The sequence below is a fragment of the Chiloscyllium plagiosum genome, unplaced genomic scaffold, assembly GCF_037043375.1.
Source record: "Chiloscyllium plagiosum isolate Xiang-an unplaced genomic scaffold, Cpla_swu_hap1 HiC_scaffold_20, whole genome shotgun sequence".
In the NCBI taxonomy this organism is placed as follows: Eukaryota; Metazoa; Chordata; class Chondrichthyes; order Orectolobiformes; family Hemiscylliidae; genus Chiloscyllium; species Chiloscyllium plagiosum.
In genome coordinates this window covers 39,438,271-39,457,005 of record NW_028270158.1, presented here as the reverse complement: position 1 = coordinate 39,457,005, position 18,735 = coordinate 39,438,271, and the positions used below count along the sequence as shown (strand labels likewise).

General features: G+C 38.6%; 1 protein-coding gene across 13 annotated transcripts in view; it reads left to right on the top strand.

Annotated features, from left to right (window-relative positions):
* Nucleotides 1–11,949, top strand: part of LOC122560664 (ankyrin repeat and fibronectin type-III domain-containing protein 1-like) — a 931,085-nt gene extending 919,136 nt beyond the window's left edge. For 12 of the 13 annotated variants that reach the window (XM_087997831.1, XM_087997829.1, XM_087997834.1 and 9 more), the window contains 2 exons: nt 62–729; nt 4,587–11,949. In XM_087997831.1, coding sequence (XP_087853957.1) covers nt 62–729; nt 4,587–4,874 — 956 coding nt within the window. In that variant the 3' untranslated portion in view covers nt 4,875–11,949. Of the gene's footprint in view, nt 1–61; nt 1,846–4,586 lie in introns of all 13 variants that reach the window. The other variant, XR_015760575.1, reaches the window with a different exon arrangement.
* Nucleotides 11,950–18,735: the final 6,786 nt, after the last annotated feature.

Below are 18,735 nucleotides of genomic sequence, written 5' to 3'. Positions count from 1 at the left end.
CAGTGCTCACAGTACCACAGGAACCACAGCAACACTTAATGTATATGCTTCACCCTTCCAGACTCACATGGGATATCAGATGAGGAAGGTTCTTCAGAGGTATTTTTGGCCACTGACAGTGATTATGACTCCAGCAGAGCTCAGAGCCCTCGAGAGGTGGATCTCATCTGTTTATCAGCCCTTGACTGCAGCAAAAGATCTAGTCACAGTCTACATGATGGTGCTCCTGATGTTCTTCAAGCACATGAACTCAAATCCCAACAAGTAAGCAGCAGTCATGAGGACACAAGGCACACACCGCTTTATGATAGTGATTTTGTGCTTCCAAGCAGACAGCTGGAGCTTTTGCATATAACAGAAAAAAGACAAGCCTACTGTGTCAGAACAAGCAGCTTTGATATTCCAACTCAAACTTTCCATGTTCAAAGGAAGTGTTGGTCACGACCTGAATCCATGGATGAATGTTCAACAGAACAAAAATCCAGAGAATCAAGTGTAAATGGACATAGGCCCTCTGTGTGCTTCAAATCAAACACCCCTCTTCATTCTGATGATATTTCACGATTAACAACTCATTCCAGATCCCAAGATTCTGCAGACTGGATTAATCCTCCTCAAGAATCCCTGCAGAAAGAAGAACAAATCTATGAAGGGAATGAACCTCATTCTGTGAGTTTAAGAGTTTATCCCCAGTACAATACAGGATTGTCCAAGGAAATAAGTGTCAAGGTATGCTGGCTTTCAGTATTTGTTGCAAAATCTAATTAGGTTCAAAGACACTGTCCAATAAATGGACTCAATGGGCTGAATATTCTGACCATGTTATGGTAGAATTGGAAGCAGGAAAATGAAGTAGTAGTAGGAAGATGGTCTGCACACACCGCATTGATGAACAGTTCCCTGTTCCTGTTGATAGGTAATTTTTATTAGATAGGCTGGAAATTGGGCGAGCAGCCCGCTCCAAGAAAGCAGGTAGCCAATTCCATTAGTTAAAGACCCTGATAGAGGCATTGTACCACCTTGCCAAGATTTTGTCATCATGTGTAGAGACTTGCAATTCAGAGGCAGTTGGCCTGCCACAATGGGATCAAAGTTCCATTCCCTAAAGAAGAGGCCACAAGTATTGTAACAATATCTGGTTAAAAATGTAGGTTTGGTTGAGAGATAAGTGTAATAATTACAAAGGACTGAAACCTTTAAACATGAGGATTCATGGAAAATAAGGAGTTAACCAGGAATGGCTCCATAGTAAATTGCAGGAAAATTCAGGATATTCACTTTGAAATTAGAAGGCTGGAAAGAGACATGACACCATCACATCTCAACATGAAAACAAGATGTTAACTGCAGCAGAAATACTGGAACAATTAAAACCTGAAACATGCAACTGATAGGAGATGTCATTCAAAGATCCTTATCATGTTGAATACTATTAGACATCTGGATCAAACAGCACATCAAAAACAAATAGAAAAGTGAGCTCAGCTAGACAGAGAAATGAAATTTCCTTTTTTTTAACTGATAAACCTAAAGTTTATTTTAAGGAAATCTGATAGACTTTTAAAAATCTTTATAGTTACAAAACCAGATTGATTATAATGACTAGATAAAAGCTCACTGCTTCAGAAAGTAAGGTTTACTGAATAATTAATGAATTATTTTAAATAATATATCACATGAAAATGTGATCAATCTATACAGAGTTAAGGCACACATCTGAAAAGTATGTGGGATAGAAACAATAATTTTACTTTCATTGAAGATCTCAGAAGTATTAGTAACTCTCAGATAATACTTCTCAATAGATGCTCCATTGGGAGAAGATACTTTACTCAAGGCTTTAAGGTAAATTTTTACATTAAATGTTGGTTTAATGGTATTCCTGGTTAGCCTTAAATAGTCTTGACTATTTATAAAAAAGCATCAAATTAGATTCTATTAGATATGTTATTATATCTTTAATTTTCTTCTGGCACTGCAGTTTACTTATCCACTTAAAGTATGCTGCTTGTTAATTTCTACTAATATAATTATAAAATTTAGTAAATGGTGTCAAGATTTTCTGTAACAACTGAAACAACATCTACTCTCTTATATATTGCTTCTTATGTGGCAAGTATATATTCTGAAGAGAGAAATCTCAGACCCTTAAAATATCTAGAATATTCATAGCATATTTGAAAGCAGGTAACATTCCCATATACTTTCCTCCCCTCTACAACAGTTACGTTAATCCTGCAGACCCAAGACTAAGCTTTTATGGGATTAACTACCTTGAACTCAGCAGGCAGAAATTATCAAGGAAATACTCCTGATCTACACTAGCTCTAAATAAGAGATAGAAGCTATAAAACGTTTCAGTTTAAACTAACAAAATTCTTATGGATCCTGACTTGCCTCAGCAGTGCTCACCTCTCCCAATGGGGCTCTCAAAGCCCTAGTGTTGCCATTCCCTGATTTTATTGGCAGCATCAAGAGCTTGCCCATCATTTTTATATGGACAACGAACATCGAGGTAGCCAATTAGAAAAGCAACCTCCCAAACATATTGAATAGATCACAAAATTAGCAGGTGTGGGTTTGACAGTCTCATTTCCTTCTGACCTAAATCCACTGCAGTGTTTCTAGAGATTAGAATTCATCAAACATTTTCAGGGCAATCCAATCTTCCATAGACTGGGGTAGTGCTCAAAGTCTGCAGAATAAAAGATATCATGCCCTTATTCAAAAAAAGGGTGTAAAGAAAAGCCCAGCAATTACTAACCAGTCAGTTTAAGTTAAGTGATGGAGAAACGTCTTGAAATAATTATTCAGAAAAGGATTAATAGTCATATTGAAAAACATGGGTTAATTAAGAAAATCATGTCTATCTAACTTGCCGGTGTTTTCTGAAGCCCAGACAAAGTTGATGAGTGCAATATGGTTGATGTGGTGTACTTGGATTTCCGAAAGGCATTCAATACAGAACCACAACAAATGTGAGAAAAGTTACAGTTCATGGAATAATAGGGACAGTAGTAACATGGATACAAATTAACTAAGGCAGCTAATGAATGTTTTCTACATTGAAGAAAGGTTTGTAGCAAAGTTCCCGAGGGGTCAAAATTGGGACCGTTGCTTTTTGTCTATATACATATAAATTACCTAGATCTCAGTTTGCAGAGAACAATTCAAAATTAATGTGCAGTACAAGACTTGGGAGTGTTGAAGGGCAGTGCAGAACTTCAAAAGTATATACTCAAGTTGGTGGAGTGGGCAAGATATGTAGAAGGTGATGTTCAGTGTGGAGAAGTTTGGGGTGATACATTTGGTACAAAGAACATGGAGAAGCAGTATAAACCAAAGGGTACTATTCTAATGTTTGCCGAAGCAGAGTGTGTGTGCATAAGACATTTAGAGATAGCTGTTAGGAAAGCAGGCAATATTCTAGGCTTCTATAAACAGAGGCACAGAATGCAAGAGCAAGGAAATTATGTTGAACTTATACAAGTCACAAGTTAGACGTCAGTTGATTTTTGAAAATAGTTCTGGGTGCTACATTTTAAAGATGTGAACTTATTGGGAAGTGTACAGAAATAGTTTATAAGAATGGTTCCAAGAATGAGAAACTTCAATTATGAAGACATATTGGAGGAGGAGAGAAGACCAAGAATAGATCGAATAGACGTTTTCAAAATCATGTGAAGTCTGGACAGAGTGGATAGAAAGAAACTGCTCCTGCTCACAAGAACGAAAGGGCACAGATTTAGTATTTTGCAAAGGAAGCAAGGCAAAATAATGAAATGTTTCTGGAATGCAATGCCGAGAAGTCTGATGGAGGCTGGTTCAGTTAAAGCATTCAAAATGATATCAGATGATTGTTTCCATTCAAATAATGTGCAGGGCTTTGGCGAAATAGCAGGAAATTGGTGTTAAATCAACATTCTAAAAGCTGGTGCAGATGGAAAGGGATATATGGCTTCTTTGTGCACCCTAACAATTTTGTGATTCTGGGTTAGATAGTGAGTAATACACCCTCTGCACTGTGTCCATCAAAGTATTTCAGACCAAAGCTGAAAAAAATATTTATAAAGGACCAAACAGCAGACAATTAATGTAAATTGTTTTGTTGGCGTGGTATTGGGGTGATAATTTTTATTGAGATGGGAATATAGCTTTGGTGATTTGTGTGGGGAATGGAATGATGATTAGGATTGGAGTTATAATGGCAATTTAGCTACAGTCACTTCTCATCTGTAAACTACGCTCCTATTAGCGCAATCGTGAATACATTATATAAAAAGTTAATGCTTAAAATACTCAGCTTGCCTTACAGCATTTATGGAGAGAGAAACAGAATTAACATTTTGGGTCAATGCACTTTCAGCTCTTACACTTGAAATGTTAATTCTGTTTCTCTCTTGACTGATGTTGCTGGACCCCTCAAGTTTTTTTTGGCATTTTCTGTTTTTATTTCAGATTCCAAAAATCCACAGGACTCACTTATGTAATTAAACCTTGCTTAAACATCTTTTTATTAAATGTATTTCTGATCAGCACCTCATTACTCTCTGTCCTGTTATTAATTAATGTTTCTCTGGTTCTAGCTTCATGTCACAGGCAGTACATCAGCACGAGAGATTGTTAAGCTGGTGATAAGGGAAACAAATGAGACAGCAATGAAAATGAGTGGAGATAAAGATGCCCAGTTTTACAGAGATGATCAGCTAGATCACTTTGGCCTGGTGTTATCCATGGACAACACAGAGAAATGGCTACATGATGACTTTCTGCCCCTTTCCCTACAGAATCCATGGACCAAGGGAAGATTATATGTTCGTATTAAAGAGTATTCTCCCCTATCATTGCAATATGGAAAAGCAACAGCTGTGTGAGATGTAGATGAGCTACATTATTGACAGATGACCACTTTTTTTTCCTTCTGAAGAGCATTATGGTACCACAACAGGAACTCAAGACCAAAAGATGCAGCCTTGCTAAGGGCTAGATAGGAATTTAATTCCTTGTCTTACCAAAGACAGAGCCTTTGTATCAAAATTAAAAGATGAATGGAGAGTAGCAAAGATTTTAGGATAAAAATCGGTCTAGGCTGTGGTGCAAAATGGGTGTTATTCTATCAGCCAATACACAGTGCCTGATGCTCACTTCCTTTACCACTCACTTTACATAGCACCTGAAATGAAACTTTACATTTTTGGTTCTACAATTTCCAGGTTTTGAGGACTGAGGAGAGTTTTTTGGAATGACTATGAACCTCTCTGTGGAAGGTGAAAACAGGAAAGAAAATATTAATCATTATTTAACACTGATACTCTGTGTAACTTCAGACTTTCAAAATACTTGCACATTAATCAATTGCCTGGAGTACTCTGAAACATGAATCATGAGACTATCCAGTGGAGTCACTGATCTTCCTGAAATTTCCAAACTTTGAAGCTGCTGTATGTTCTGCATTTTGTCACAATACGAAGCAGCCTTCCTCTTTTTGTTTACAAATCTATGGTTGTTGATTGCATCTAAGACCTAATAGCATGATATTATGTTCAGAAGGACCACTGAGTATCATATAAAATGTTATTTTGTGCTAATTATGGTCTATATGAAGACAATGGTGTTTTTTTCTTGGTGTGTGTGGCACAAATTTTTAAGTGTTTGAAATGGGATGCCTTTACCAATCAGTACCAACTTGTTTGCTGCTTACGTGGTTCACATTTAATGATGTCAGATTCTTTCAGCAGTTTGTTGCATTTCCATCTCTAGATTCCTGCATCCGTTTGTCAACAGGCCAAAGTGCACACTCCAGTGACATTATTTAATCTTACTTTCTCAAATAAATATTATTGTTAAATACATGGGCACATTTGTGCTAATGTGAAAGAAGAAAGAGCTGAAAAAACATATCCTGATTCAAAGTTACATCTTTGGCAATTTTTGAAAAACTCCTTACTGTCTTTGGTTTGGCATCTGTGTTTCTGTGGCATGTCTTGGATCATCTTTCTGTTTGTTAAAAGGTTGCAAATATAGGCAGAATGTATTTGCAACATGAATTGAGCAAATCACTGGCATAGCCTGGCTTCATGCAAGTTTAAGAGCTATTAACCATTGCCCCTTACACATGGATGCACCTCTGAGTGATGAAAGGAATTGCTTTGAGTAAGAGCAGTTTAATTCAAAAATATTTTGTTGAAATTCCTTCATGGTCAGTACTTGATTTGATCCTATCACCCCAAAAAACTATGTCAATGAACTATTTCTGGAAGGTATATTGGCCATATAAAATTATGGAAATAAATGGATTTTGTTCAACTTCTGAAGTCATGCAGGACTTGAAATGGTAACTCTGTTTCTCTCTCCAGATGTTACGACACCAGTTAGGTTCTCCAACACTTGCTGCTTTTATTTCTGATCTCCAGCATCAGTAGCAGTTTGTTTTTATTTTATATATTGTTGGTACACTTGACCAATCATTATTCAATTTACAGTTCACATATATTGTAGTTTTGTATAAAACATCCAGTACCAGGTTACGTTAAAGAAAGCCACATTAGACACTGTAACAAATTAAATCTTGAGTTATCATTGCTACCCCTCCATTCAGCAGCAGATTTGTAAATTGATAAACAGCAATAGGCTTAAAAAGAAATGAGAATCCTTGCTTTAGTGGGACAACTCCTTCCATTCCCTTTCAAAATCTTTCTTAGCTTGTTGGAAGCAATTTTGAAATCTCCAAGTGGAGTTCACCAGCAAAACTTAAACCATAAGTTTCCCCTGTTAAATCCTGAAGAAACAGTTTTGTTTTTCCTGACTGAACAATGATACACCAGACTCTTCACCAGAGGACTGAACATCATTGACCACTGCTACACAACCATCAACGATACCAACTGCTCATACCCGTTTGCACTTTAGAAAATCAGATCACAACACTGTGTTCCTCCTGCCAGCTTACAAGCAGAAGTTGAAACAAGAGGACCCTTCACAGAAAGTAGTGCAATGCTGGTCTAAGGTGTAAGAGTTTCTCTAGGGTTGCTTGGAATCGGTGAACTGCACCATATTCAAGAATTCAGCAGACAACCTAGACAAGTACATCATCACCATCATTAGCAAGTGTGTAGAGAACTGCGTGCCAAAGAAGTCAATCTGTGTGTTCCCCAACTAGAAACTTTGGATGAGCTAGGAAATCCACTGCCTACTGAAGACCAGGTGCATGGCACTCAAGTTGGACGGCTATAGGAAATTCAGATATGACTTCCACAAAACCATTGGAGATGCCAAGAGGCAGTACCGGACTAAGTTAGAGGCCCAAACTAACCACACAGACACCCGATGCCTATGACAAGGCCTCCACAACATATAAGGATACACAATGAAGCAGAACCAAATAACCGTCAAAAACACATCCCTCCCTGATGTGCTCAATGTTTTCTAAGCTCTGTTCAAGCAGAATGCCAGTGGCATAGTGTCACCTGCCCCAACCACCCTGGAAGCACTTATTCCCTCTGTCACTGCTGCAGACGTGAGATTGTTCTTCTTGAGAGTAAACTCGAGGAAAGCGACTGGGCCAGACAAAATCTCTGGCGGTGCACTCAGATCCTATGCGGACCAGTTGGCAGAAGTATTTGCTCAAATCTTCAACTTCTCCTTGCTACAATCTAAAGTCCCTGCCTGCTTCAATAAAACCACCATCATCTCAGTACCAAAGAAAACACATGCAAGGTGTCTCAATGACTACTATCCAGTGGCTTTGACTTCCATAATCATGAAGCGCTTCAAGAGGTTAGTCGTGGCCCACATCAATTCTAGCCTTCCAACCTGCCTTGATCCTCTGCAATTTGCCTACTGGCAAAGTAGATCCACAGCAGACGCCATTTCTCTAGCCCTACACTCATCCCTGGAACATCTGGGGAACAAGCACATTTATGTCAGGCTCCTACTCATCAACTATACTTCTGCCTTCAACAGCATAATCCCAATCAAACTAATCTCAGAACTCTGAAACTTAGGTCTCACCTCTGCTCTCTGCAACTGGATCCTCAGCTTCCTAACCCATAGACCGCAATCAGTGAAGATAGATAACAGCACCTTCTCCATGATAATCCTCAACACTGGAGCCCCGCAAGGATGTGTACTCAGCTCTCTATTGTAGTCCCTGTACATGCACAACTGTGTAACCAAATTCTATATGAACAACATCCACAAGTTGCTCATAACACCACCGTTGTAGGCTGGATATCAAACAATAATGGGTCAGAATACAGGAAAGAGGTAGAATGCTTGGTGTCGTGATGCAATAATAACAACAATCTCTTTCTCAGTTAGAAAAATAAAAGAACTGATTATTGACTTCAGGAAAAAGGAGGACATGCCCCCATCTACATCAACTGAGCTGAGGTAGACTGGGTCAAGAGCATCAAGTTTCTAGGAGTGACAATAACCAACAATCTGTCCTGGACCTCCCCCCACATAGATGCAACAGTTAAGAAGGCACAACAGCCTTCTTCAAGAGGTATGGAAAATTTGGCATGTCCATAATGACCCTTACCAATTTTACAGATGCACCATAGAAAGTACTCTCTCTGGATGTATAATGACTTGGTGCAGTAACTGCTCTGCCCAGGATCATAAGAAACTACTGAAAGTTATATGCACAGCCCTGACCATCACGGAAGCCAACCATCCATCTACGGATTCCATTTATACTTCTTGTTGCCATGGAAAGGCTGCCAACGTCATCAAAGACCCTTCCTACCCCAATAATATTCTCTTTAAATTTCTTCCATCAGGCGGAAGATATAGAAACTTGAACATGCACCAACAGGTTCAAGAACAGCTTCTTCCCTTCTGTTATCAGACTCCTGAACAGACCTAATTTCAAATCTAATGTTGACCATGCTTTTGTGCACATCCTGTGCAGTCAAAACCATGTATGCCTCGTTCTGTCTAAGCACCTTATAATCTGTCTGTGCTTATTTACTATGATCAGCCTGTACTGCTCGCAAAACAAAGCTTTTCACTGTATTTAGGTACATGTGCCATCAATAAATCAAATCAAAGATAAACTTTGAGATCCTCCATAAATTCAGCCACCTATTCCAGTTGATGGGATTTTAGTAGCTCTATAATTGACATCAGCCTCCCTGGTAGGAAACTTTAAATGGAAGATGCTTCAGTCACATTTATATATTTGACCCATTAATTGACTACTGCTAGATTGTGTTTTTGATCCTGATACTTGCCACAATTTACTGTTTCCCAAGCTTCACTGTTTAGACTAACTATGGCTATGATCCTGAATGTCAAAATAGATGTTGGTTAGCTCAATTCGTTGGATAGCCAGTTTATGATGCAGTGATACCAACAATGTGAGTTCAATGCCCACACTTCCTGAGGTTACCAGGAAGGACTCTCTTTTTCAACCTTTCCCCTTGCCTCAAGAGTGGTAACCCTGGTTAAACCACCATAAGTTACTCTGATAGCCCTACTGTGTGTTAAGACCATGGTGCCTTGACTGTCAGTGATATCAGGAATGAAACCGATTCAGACCTTTTCAGTTTCCTTGGTTGATGTGTTTATTATTGCTGCACCTCACCTACGTAGTGTTTTTAAAAGGGAGCAGGTGATGGCAGCCGGTTGCATTCTATTTCTAAACAGAATCTTTCTGACTTGATTGTGAGAAACATGAAGAGAAGGGATCAGCATTCAATGTGAATCAAGCAATGAGGAAATATGGATAGGAGGGATTGACCATCCATCTTCCTTGCAACTGAATCCTGTCTGCAAACCACATCTTGTCCGTACCGACTATGGCCAGGATTTGTCATTGATAGATAGGAGCATTAATAGTAGCAGCCTGTTGCACTAATGGACATTGCTGGGCAGCCACCACCCCCACGGATAGTCCAGAATGTCTAGCAGCTGTCCTGAGTAGTGTGGGGACAGCAGGTTTGTAAATGCTGGGAAAGCCTTGATGCTAATCCCTTGCACTTAATTTAGCTAGGCCTCCTAACATCTGAATTCAGCTCAATACTCCATTTAAAACTGAACAAGTGATTTATAAAGATTTATACTATGCTGTTTTTATACTTTCTGCTCCAATTTGTAAAGCCCAAAATACCAAATGATTTATTAACCACCTTTTCAAACTGCCTTGTCACCTTCATTGATTTACAGTAATTGTGCAGATATAGTTAAGGTATATTCCTACTTCCCTTATAATTGTATCCTTTGTTTGTTAGCAAATGTACCACTTCACATACGCATTAAATTTCACCAGTCTTTTGGAATTCATCAATATCTTCATAGTTCACAATTCGTCCAAATTTAGTGCCATTTGCTAATTTTGAAATTGCGTCTTGCCAAGTCTCGGCCTTTAATACAGTTCAAAAGGCCGTGGCTAGGGGCCGAACTCCTGGAACTAATCGTACTTCCATACAATTTATAATAGAAAACAAATCACAAGTTTCCTGTCACTCAGCCAATTTTGTATCCTAATTTTAACTGTCATAGAATCAGAGTGTTATACCCTTTGGTCCAACTCGTCCATTCAAACCAGGTATTCTAAATTGAACTAGTCCCAATTGCTTGTTTTTGGCCCATATCCCTCTAAAACTTTCCGAAAAATGTGTCTAGATGTCTTTTAGATATCTTTTAGATGTACCGGCCTCTACCACTTCCTCTGGCAACACATTCCATGCACCACCCTCTGTATGAAAAATGTCGCCCCTAAGATCCCTTTTAAATCTTTCCCCTTTCACTTCAAACCTATGCCCTCTCATTTTTGACTCCCCTACCCTTGGGAGAAAAGATCTTGGTTATACACCTTATCCTCAGCCTCCGATGCTCCAGGAGGTCCCAGACTATCCAGCCTCTGCTTATAACTCAAATCCTCCAGTCCCGGCAACCTTCTTATAATTTTTTATGTACACTTTCCAGTTTAACAACATCTTTCCTGTGGCAGGGCAACTAGAACTATATGCAGTATTTTAAAAGTGGCCTCACCAAAGTCATGTACGGCCACAACATGACATCCCAACTCCTAGACTCAATGCTTTTAGTCTATGCAACTTAAACTTTGCTAAAAAGTCTACTTTGTAGAATTTTGCTGAAGTCCCTCATAGGGAATCTACTTTTATAAGCACATCAATCACATTTATCAACTCAAAAAAAAACTCAATCAAGTTACACAATAAATATTTCTCACTAAATTAGAAATCTTTTTGTAAAGTGGGTGCATACACATTGAGAACAAACTATAAACTCTGTTCATGCAGAATGCTTGAAACTAGGAAACAACTAATTTTGCTCCTATCAGTCTACACAGTACTAACTTCTTATTCTCTCCTTTTGCTGACAATAAACGGTCCTCTCATGAACAAAGGTGATCCAACGTTATTAGGGATGGCTAATATGGGATGCTGACCGAATCAATGATACCCACACCCCACAAATGACTAAAAATAAATTGATTTGAAACAGAGAGGCTTCAGAAAAGTATTTAAGGCTTGTTCAGAGCGTGCAAAGCCATAGGCTGGAAAGAACACAGGACCATAAAACTTACTAAAATCAGCAGCTGAGAAAAATTGAACAAATCTGCTTCAGAATATGATTTTTCAAAAGACCTTTATACGTGGCAGTATTTAGTTTTAAAGGAGAGCATTTGTGAGCACAAATAGTCTTGTATTACAAATACACCAAAAGAACTAATGGTTTTATTCCATGTTGGGCATGCATGAAATTCTAAGCTCTCTTTGTTATACGTAGAAAAAAATCCAGCACAAAATCACATTTTCAACATTGAAATTTAATAATTGTTTCTCTCTGACCATATTTTAATGACTGGCTTTATTTGTTGTTGTTGATTTGTTACATTAAATGCGACAGTGTGAGGCGTGTGTGAAATGCTGTGTTACAATTCAACTCTCAGTACCTTAAGCTGATTAAAAACTATTTCTGTAAGACCAAGAGTTTGTCTTATTCTTCCAGAGTAGATTGATTTCAGTAGACATACTAAAGAAAATGAGTATCCCTGGAAAAAAGACGCATTCTGTCAAAGCTTTTCATTTGCACTCATCAGGACAATTCTCAAATATGTCAGTTTAAGGGGAAACTAAGATTTAGACAAGTTGTAAACTGTACTTGAGCCAGAGATGAGCCCACAACCTCTGGCATCGCAATCAGATGTGCTGCGCTACTCCATAGGGAACTGAAAACTAAGATTTATACTGCAAGAGGAAAGTGTTGATTGGCAGAGGCATGTAATGAAGAATGCACCAGTTAATGATGATTGATAATTAACTGCCAGTTTTTTTGTTTTAAATTTTAAACAAGGCAGATTGGTTGGTTGAGATATTTCCCTGAGAAATGTATCATTGAATTCTGTCTCTGTTTTGTTGAGTTGTAATGAATATGCACATGTTCTGTAAAGCATAGGGCCCTATGTATTGATCTGTCTGATGTCCAGTACACACAGGTGTGCCACAGTGCAAGCCCAATTGATAATTCTAAATTGGTTGTCAGCATAATCCTTTACTTACTCAGGATTATTCAACAGATGCTTCTGATTGTGGAATTGGATCAAACGTTGGACATTGTGCTATGAGTTTTGTATGAATGGGCTGATTGGCTATTTGCAAAGACACTGATCATAGCCAAAAAAGTTGCCATTTTCCAGTTTTTGACAGGAATGCCCTATTTATCTGGCATCACATTAGCACTGAAATTCATATACTACATTACTCATTTAAGTGATGAACATCTTTTTGGCTTGGCAGCAGCATGTTAATGGTGCACTCCACGTACATGAAACATGAAACAGTTGTTCAAACCACTCAGATAACTTGCAAAATTAAAGGTAGACTGGGTTCTTTTCAGGATCAAAATTGATATCCTTAAAGCTGTTCATGAAATTGTTTCTTGCTGTATATTGCATAATCTGATCAATATGGCTAATATCTCTCAGGATGGTTTTTATGCATGCTATTTCAACATCAAGGTTGCAGAGTCAACACACGGCTCAGGCCCTATGTACAAGGTTGCCAATAATGCCAACTAATACAGTAGCTCCTATTTAGTCTTTTTTTTCCAAGAGGAATATATTTCACATGTTTCTGTAAACACTGTTTTAAATGTTCCTATTGTTGCTTTACACGGTTGCTTAACAATATTGTTGCCCATTTTATTTTCCTAAGTTCTATTCATGATCCCTCTAAAAGTAGCTTTTCTCCAAACAGTTAACTTGGTTTTCATCATTTCCTTCTATATCAGTCCTTTAAAGCATTTCATGTTATGCTTGCTATTGCCTGGATGTTCCACCGCATTTTGTTCTCTTATCTGTTCTAGTTCATTTCCCATTATCAGATCCAATTGTGAATTTTCCCTTATAGGGCTTTTTACAATATTAGGTTAGAAAAAGCTCCTATACACATTGTAGGAACTCCATTTTCTCATCTCCTTTACTTATCTCTTCTATCTAATGAGTATCAATGTAGTTGAAATTCCCCAAGATTATTATTCTATTTTTACTCAATTCTCTGATGTGTCTGTATATTTCTTACCCATCTCCTTCCCACTGACCAATAAGTGTTTTGTAGACTACCTCTACTTGTGTGATTGGTCCTTCATTATCATTCATTTCTAAGCCTATTAATAAAACCAAAATAGAGTTTACAGGTTTTTATTTATTGCCATTAATCCACAATATCCATAATAAGAAGATACTCCTCCTCTCATTTCACTTTATTTTTTCTTCAATGTGACATTTAATTCCTAATCCTGATTTTTCTATAGTCATGTCTCAGTAATTCACTACAGATGGCATTAGACATTTCTTGTCCTGGAACACGTAAGCAACACACTCTTCTGAATTCATGTTCTTGGCATCAGAGGACATCGTCTCTCACTCTAATCTAGTCTCCTTCTTCAAAAGCTTTTCAGGCTTTTCCTGAGAGCAGTGTTGATGAATTGGCACCAAGATTTAGTTATGAACCAGTAGACAGCTTTCTAGAACATCATAGAATCAATACCAATATGGTCTGTATATGACAAAATATTATTTGCTTTGTGATACAACCAAACTCTTGGGAGTTTGTATTGGCACTCCTGTAGACATTTCAGTAGGCATCATTCTTGGATAATAATTTGTCATTGACAATGTTTCTCCTCCAGGTAATTTTTGGATTACCTCATTGTTTTCATCAAGTCAATTTAATGTTTTCTGGAGTTATGCTCAAACTCTAAAGCAGTTAAGTACACTATATTTTAAATGTAAAGGTGCTGGCATTAGACTGGGGTGGACAAAGTCAGAAGTCACACGGCACCAGGTAATAGTCCAACAGTTCTGAGGAAGGGTCACCGGACTCAAAAGGTTAACTCTGATTTCCCTTCACAGATGCTGCCAGACCTGTTCAGCACTTCCAGCAACTTCTGTTCTTGTATAGGCCAAAAGGTTTAATGAAGTCACAAGAGCATAGGTCCTCCATCAGGTAAAGTGGAGAGAAGTGCACAGGCACAGATTATATATCAATTGGCAAGATAATTCCAGATAACTAAAAGTGTCTACAGGTAAATACAAAGTACATGTGATTTCAAATAAACCTGCTGGACTATAATCTGGTGTTGTGTGACTTCTAACTTGATCCTGAAGACAGACCATCCTTATGTAGTGTCCATTTTTGTTACACACAGGCAACTCTTGAGCTTATAGAACATAGAACATAGAAGAATACAGCGCAGTACAGGCCCTTTGGCCCTCAATGTTGCGCCGATCCAAGCCCACCTAACCTATACTAACCCACTATCCTCCATATACCTATCCAATGCCCGCTTAAATGCCCATAAAGAGGGAGAGTCCACCACTGCTACTGGCAGGGCATTCCATGAACTTACGACTCGCTGAGTGAAGAACCTACCCCTAACTTCAGTCCTATATCTACCCCCCCTTAATTTAAAGCTATCTCTAAGCTTCTTAGAGAAATATTATTTCACGATTGCCTTGAGATGTTGAGAGGTTTTATTTTCAGGAGGATCGATCTTGATGGTTAATATTGAAATAAGATAGTGGTCAGCACTGTGTATGGCTTTTGTTACACTTAAATTACACATTTCCCAATGCCTGGTAATGTATAGTCGATTACAGGTCAATGCATACAATGGGGATGTATTAGCTTTCGTTAAGTGGATATAAAACTATATTTGTGATTAGGAGCTCATGCATGCACATATCTTCAACAAGAGGAAAATATTTGTGTTATAACTATCCACCCTGAGTCTTACAAAGACCGTATCCCATGCCTGATGATCTACACCAAAGCCACCAAGAATGATTAGCCTATCTGACTTTGTCACGGTATCAATCAAATAATCCTCTACTGACCGTACAGCCAAAGTTGTTTACACAACAGCTCCCAGTGAATTTACATCTGCCACATCACCATAGGATCTGTAACAGAGTGATAACTGATGACAGACACTAGAAAGATGATCAACATGATTTAGGCATTAAACTGCATTATGGGAAATTTGTACATTGTACTGTCTTGTCATGGTTTACCCTGGTACAGTGGCAAACTGTAACTAAACAAAATGAACTAGGTACAGATGTTGTGGATGACCAGGATAACCATACTGCAATGGTACATCCCTTGGTGAGATTATATTTGGAGAACTGCACGTAATTTTGGTCTCACCTGAGGATGAATATTCCAGCTATGGAAGGAGTACAATAAAAGTTTAACAGGCAGATTCCTGTGATGGCAAGAGTGACATATGAAGCAGGACTGGATCTGTTAGGACTATATTCACTGAAGTTTACAAGAATGAGGGAGGATTGCAAGGAAACCTAAAAAATGCTAACAGAAGTAAACAGTGTAAATCCAGGAAGGATTTCCCAATGACTGGGGAGTCCCAAACCAGGGGTCACAGTCCAAGCATACAGGGGAGGCATTTAGGACTGAGATGAGGGGTAATTTCTTCACCCAAACAGTGGTAAGCCTGTGGAATTCTCTGCAACAGAAAGTAGTTGAGGAATGAAATTAAATTTTTTAAGGAGGGAGTTACAGTTCTTAGGGCTAAAGGGATCAAAGGGAATGGGGAGAAAGTCAGAGCATGGTAATGAGTTGGATTATCAGCCATGATCGTATGAAAAGCGGACTAACTTCAAAAGGCCGATTGACCTACTCCTGCTCCTACTTTTTATGTAAAAATTCCACAACATAGCACTGACTGTTACAGCATGTACAAACACAATGATGAAGCAAGAACCAGAGGCCAATCTTTTCACTTAAATAAATGTAAAATACAGTATCTATTTCCTCCCTTATCAATATCCAGTTTTCCAGAAGTTTCTTTTTTGATATTTTCCAATCAACCTGTTCACACACACCTCTGGAACAGATGGTGCCAGAACCAAGGGCCCTGTGGCTCAGAAGTAAGTACACTACCACTGCACTTCAACAGCCTCTCTTTATAAGTATTCAAGATTTCTGTTTTTATTAACTACTTTTTCCTAATTAGTCTGTTCAGAGATGTTATTACACACCGCTGACACAAGTAGGACTTGAACACAGGCTTCCCTTGTTCAGGGCAGAAACAATACCACTGCACTACAACAGCCCAGCAAACTTTTAAGATCTTTTTCGTCAGTTCTCTGAGAGCTGCAAACTATCGTAGACAAGCAGGAGGCTGGGAGAACACAACAAGCTAGGCAGCATTAGGCGGTGGAGAAATAACCCTGAAGAAGGGTTACACCCGAAATATCGAGTTCTCCACCTCCTGATGCTGCCTGGCTTGCTATGTTCTCCCAGCCTCCTGCTTGTTTACCTTGGATTCCAGCATCTGCAGTTTTTTGTTGTCTCTAACCAAACTAACTGTCAGCAGTGAGACCTACTTTATTGATTTCTTCACTTGGCTTCAACAGGACAAATCTTCCTGGATTTTTAGATCACTGCATGTCTGTTTTGTTTGACCAGTATAAAGGTTTTCCCAAGCATTTTGTTTGGTGATTCACAGAGAGAACAGCCTTTTGCCTCTGCACCCCACAACAACTACTGTTGTGTCTGTCTGTCTGTTTTGTTTTTAATTAAATGCTTGGGAATATGTAAGTTTACATGAGCCCAAACAGCTCTCTTTCTTTGGTATGAAATTTGGATTCTTCATTAAGGATTAGCCTGTGTCCCTTGTTCCTATGGCAATCACCACTTCGCCTGCTCAAGGGCAAAGCTATCATGAGGCAAAATATCTCTATCATTGTGTAATTCTCCTTTTAATTTAAAGAGACAATCCAAAACATATTATAAAACTTTATACTTGTAATAGGGGATCGTTATCAGTGGAAGGATCTAATGGAGAGTTATAATCTCTTACAGAAAGGCTTGCTGCATTCTTTGGAGCAGCTTTTCAGAGATTTGTCGTCGCCTTCACCCAGCTCTTATCTTTGATTCCAAGTTGTTATTGATATGCGATAGCAGGCAACCACTTCAAAGTGCTTCAACGAGCAGACAAAACCAGTTTAGAATGGCCATTGGATTTCTCATCCATGACAATTTCAGAATTGATCTACCTTGACATGCTTAATTATTCCGGTGAACTGGATGGATGAGACCAATCAAAGATCCAACTAATTAACACGTCAGCATCAATGTCTTAATTGTACTGTTAAGGTTTAGGAACACATACATTTCCACTGGTCAAACAAAACAGACATGCAGTGATCCAGCAATTTTAACCCAGCAATATTAAAACAATTACAACATATTTCCAAGCCAAGATGATGAGTGGCTTAGAGGAAAACTTGCAGGGAATGGTGTCCCCATGCATCTGTTGGTCTTGTTCTTTTAGGTATCAAAGGTCACGGGTTTGGAAGCTATCAAAGAAGACTTGGTGAACTACCATAGGGCATCCTAGATGACACACACTACTGTTACTGTTCATCTGTTTTGAATGGAGTAAAAGTTGAAGATAGAGTGCCTATCAAATGGCTTCTTTGACCTTGATGATGTAAAACTTCTTGAGCGTTCAAAGTAAAAAAATCACACAACACCAGGTTATAGTCCAACAGGTTTAACTGGAAGCACTAGCTTTCGGAGCGCCGTTCCTTCATCAGGTGGTTGTGGAGAACACAATTGTAAGACAGAATTTATAGCAAAAGTTTACAGTGTGATGTAACTGAAATTATACATTGAAAAATACCTTGATTGTTTGTTGAGTCTTTCATCTGTTAGAATACCATGATAGTTTAACTTCTTTCATGTGTAAATCACAAAACTTTTTTTAAAAAGTTACATTCTCAGGTTAACTGTAACAATTGGTGTCAGCCAGATAATATGTTGAAGGTGTTAGCCCCCTGTGTTCTCTGTCTGTGCCATGATGTTTAGACTGATTCTAATCTAAAAAAGTGAGATAACGGAGTTTTACATGAATTCATGCAGTTTTTGAGCAAAGTACAATGTAACCCTGCAAGTACAAATTCACCCCACGAACGTATATGCATATGTGTGCATGTGGGTCTTTGTGTGTGCATGTGTCTGTCTATCTGGGGTGGGGTGGGGGGGGGGGGTTGTGAGTGTAAGAGAGAGTGTATAAGTGTGTGTATGTGAGTGTAGAGTGTCTAAGTCTGAGGGGGTGCATGTATGAGTGTGGGAGTGTGTGTGTCTGTAGGACTGTGTGTGGGGTGGGGGGTTGTGAGTGTCTGTGAGAGAGAGTGTATATGTGTGTGCATGAGTGTCGGGTGGTCTAAATCTG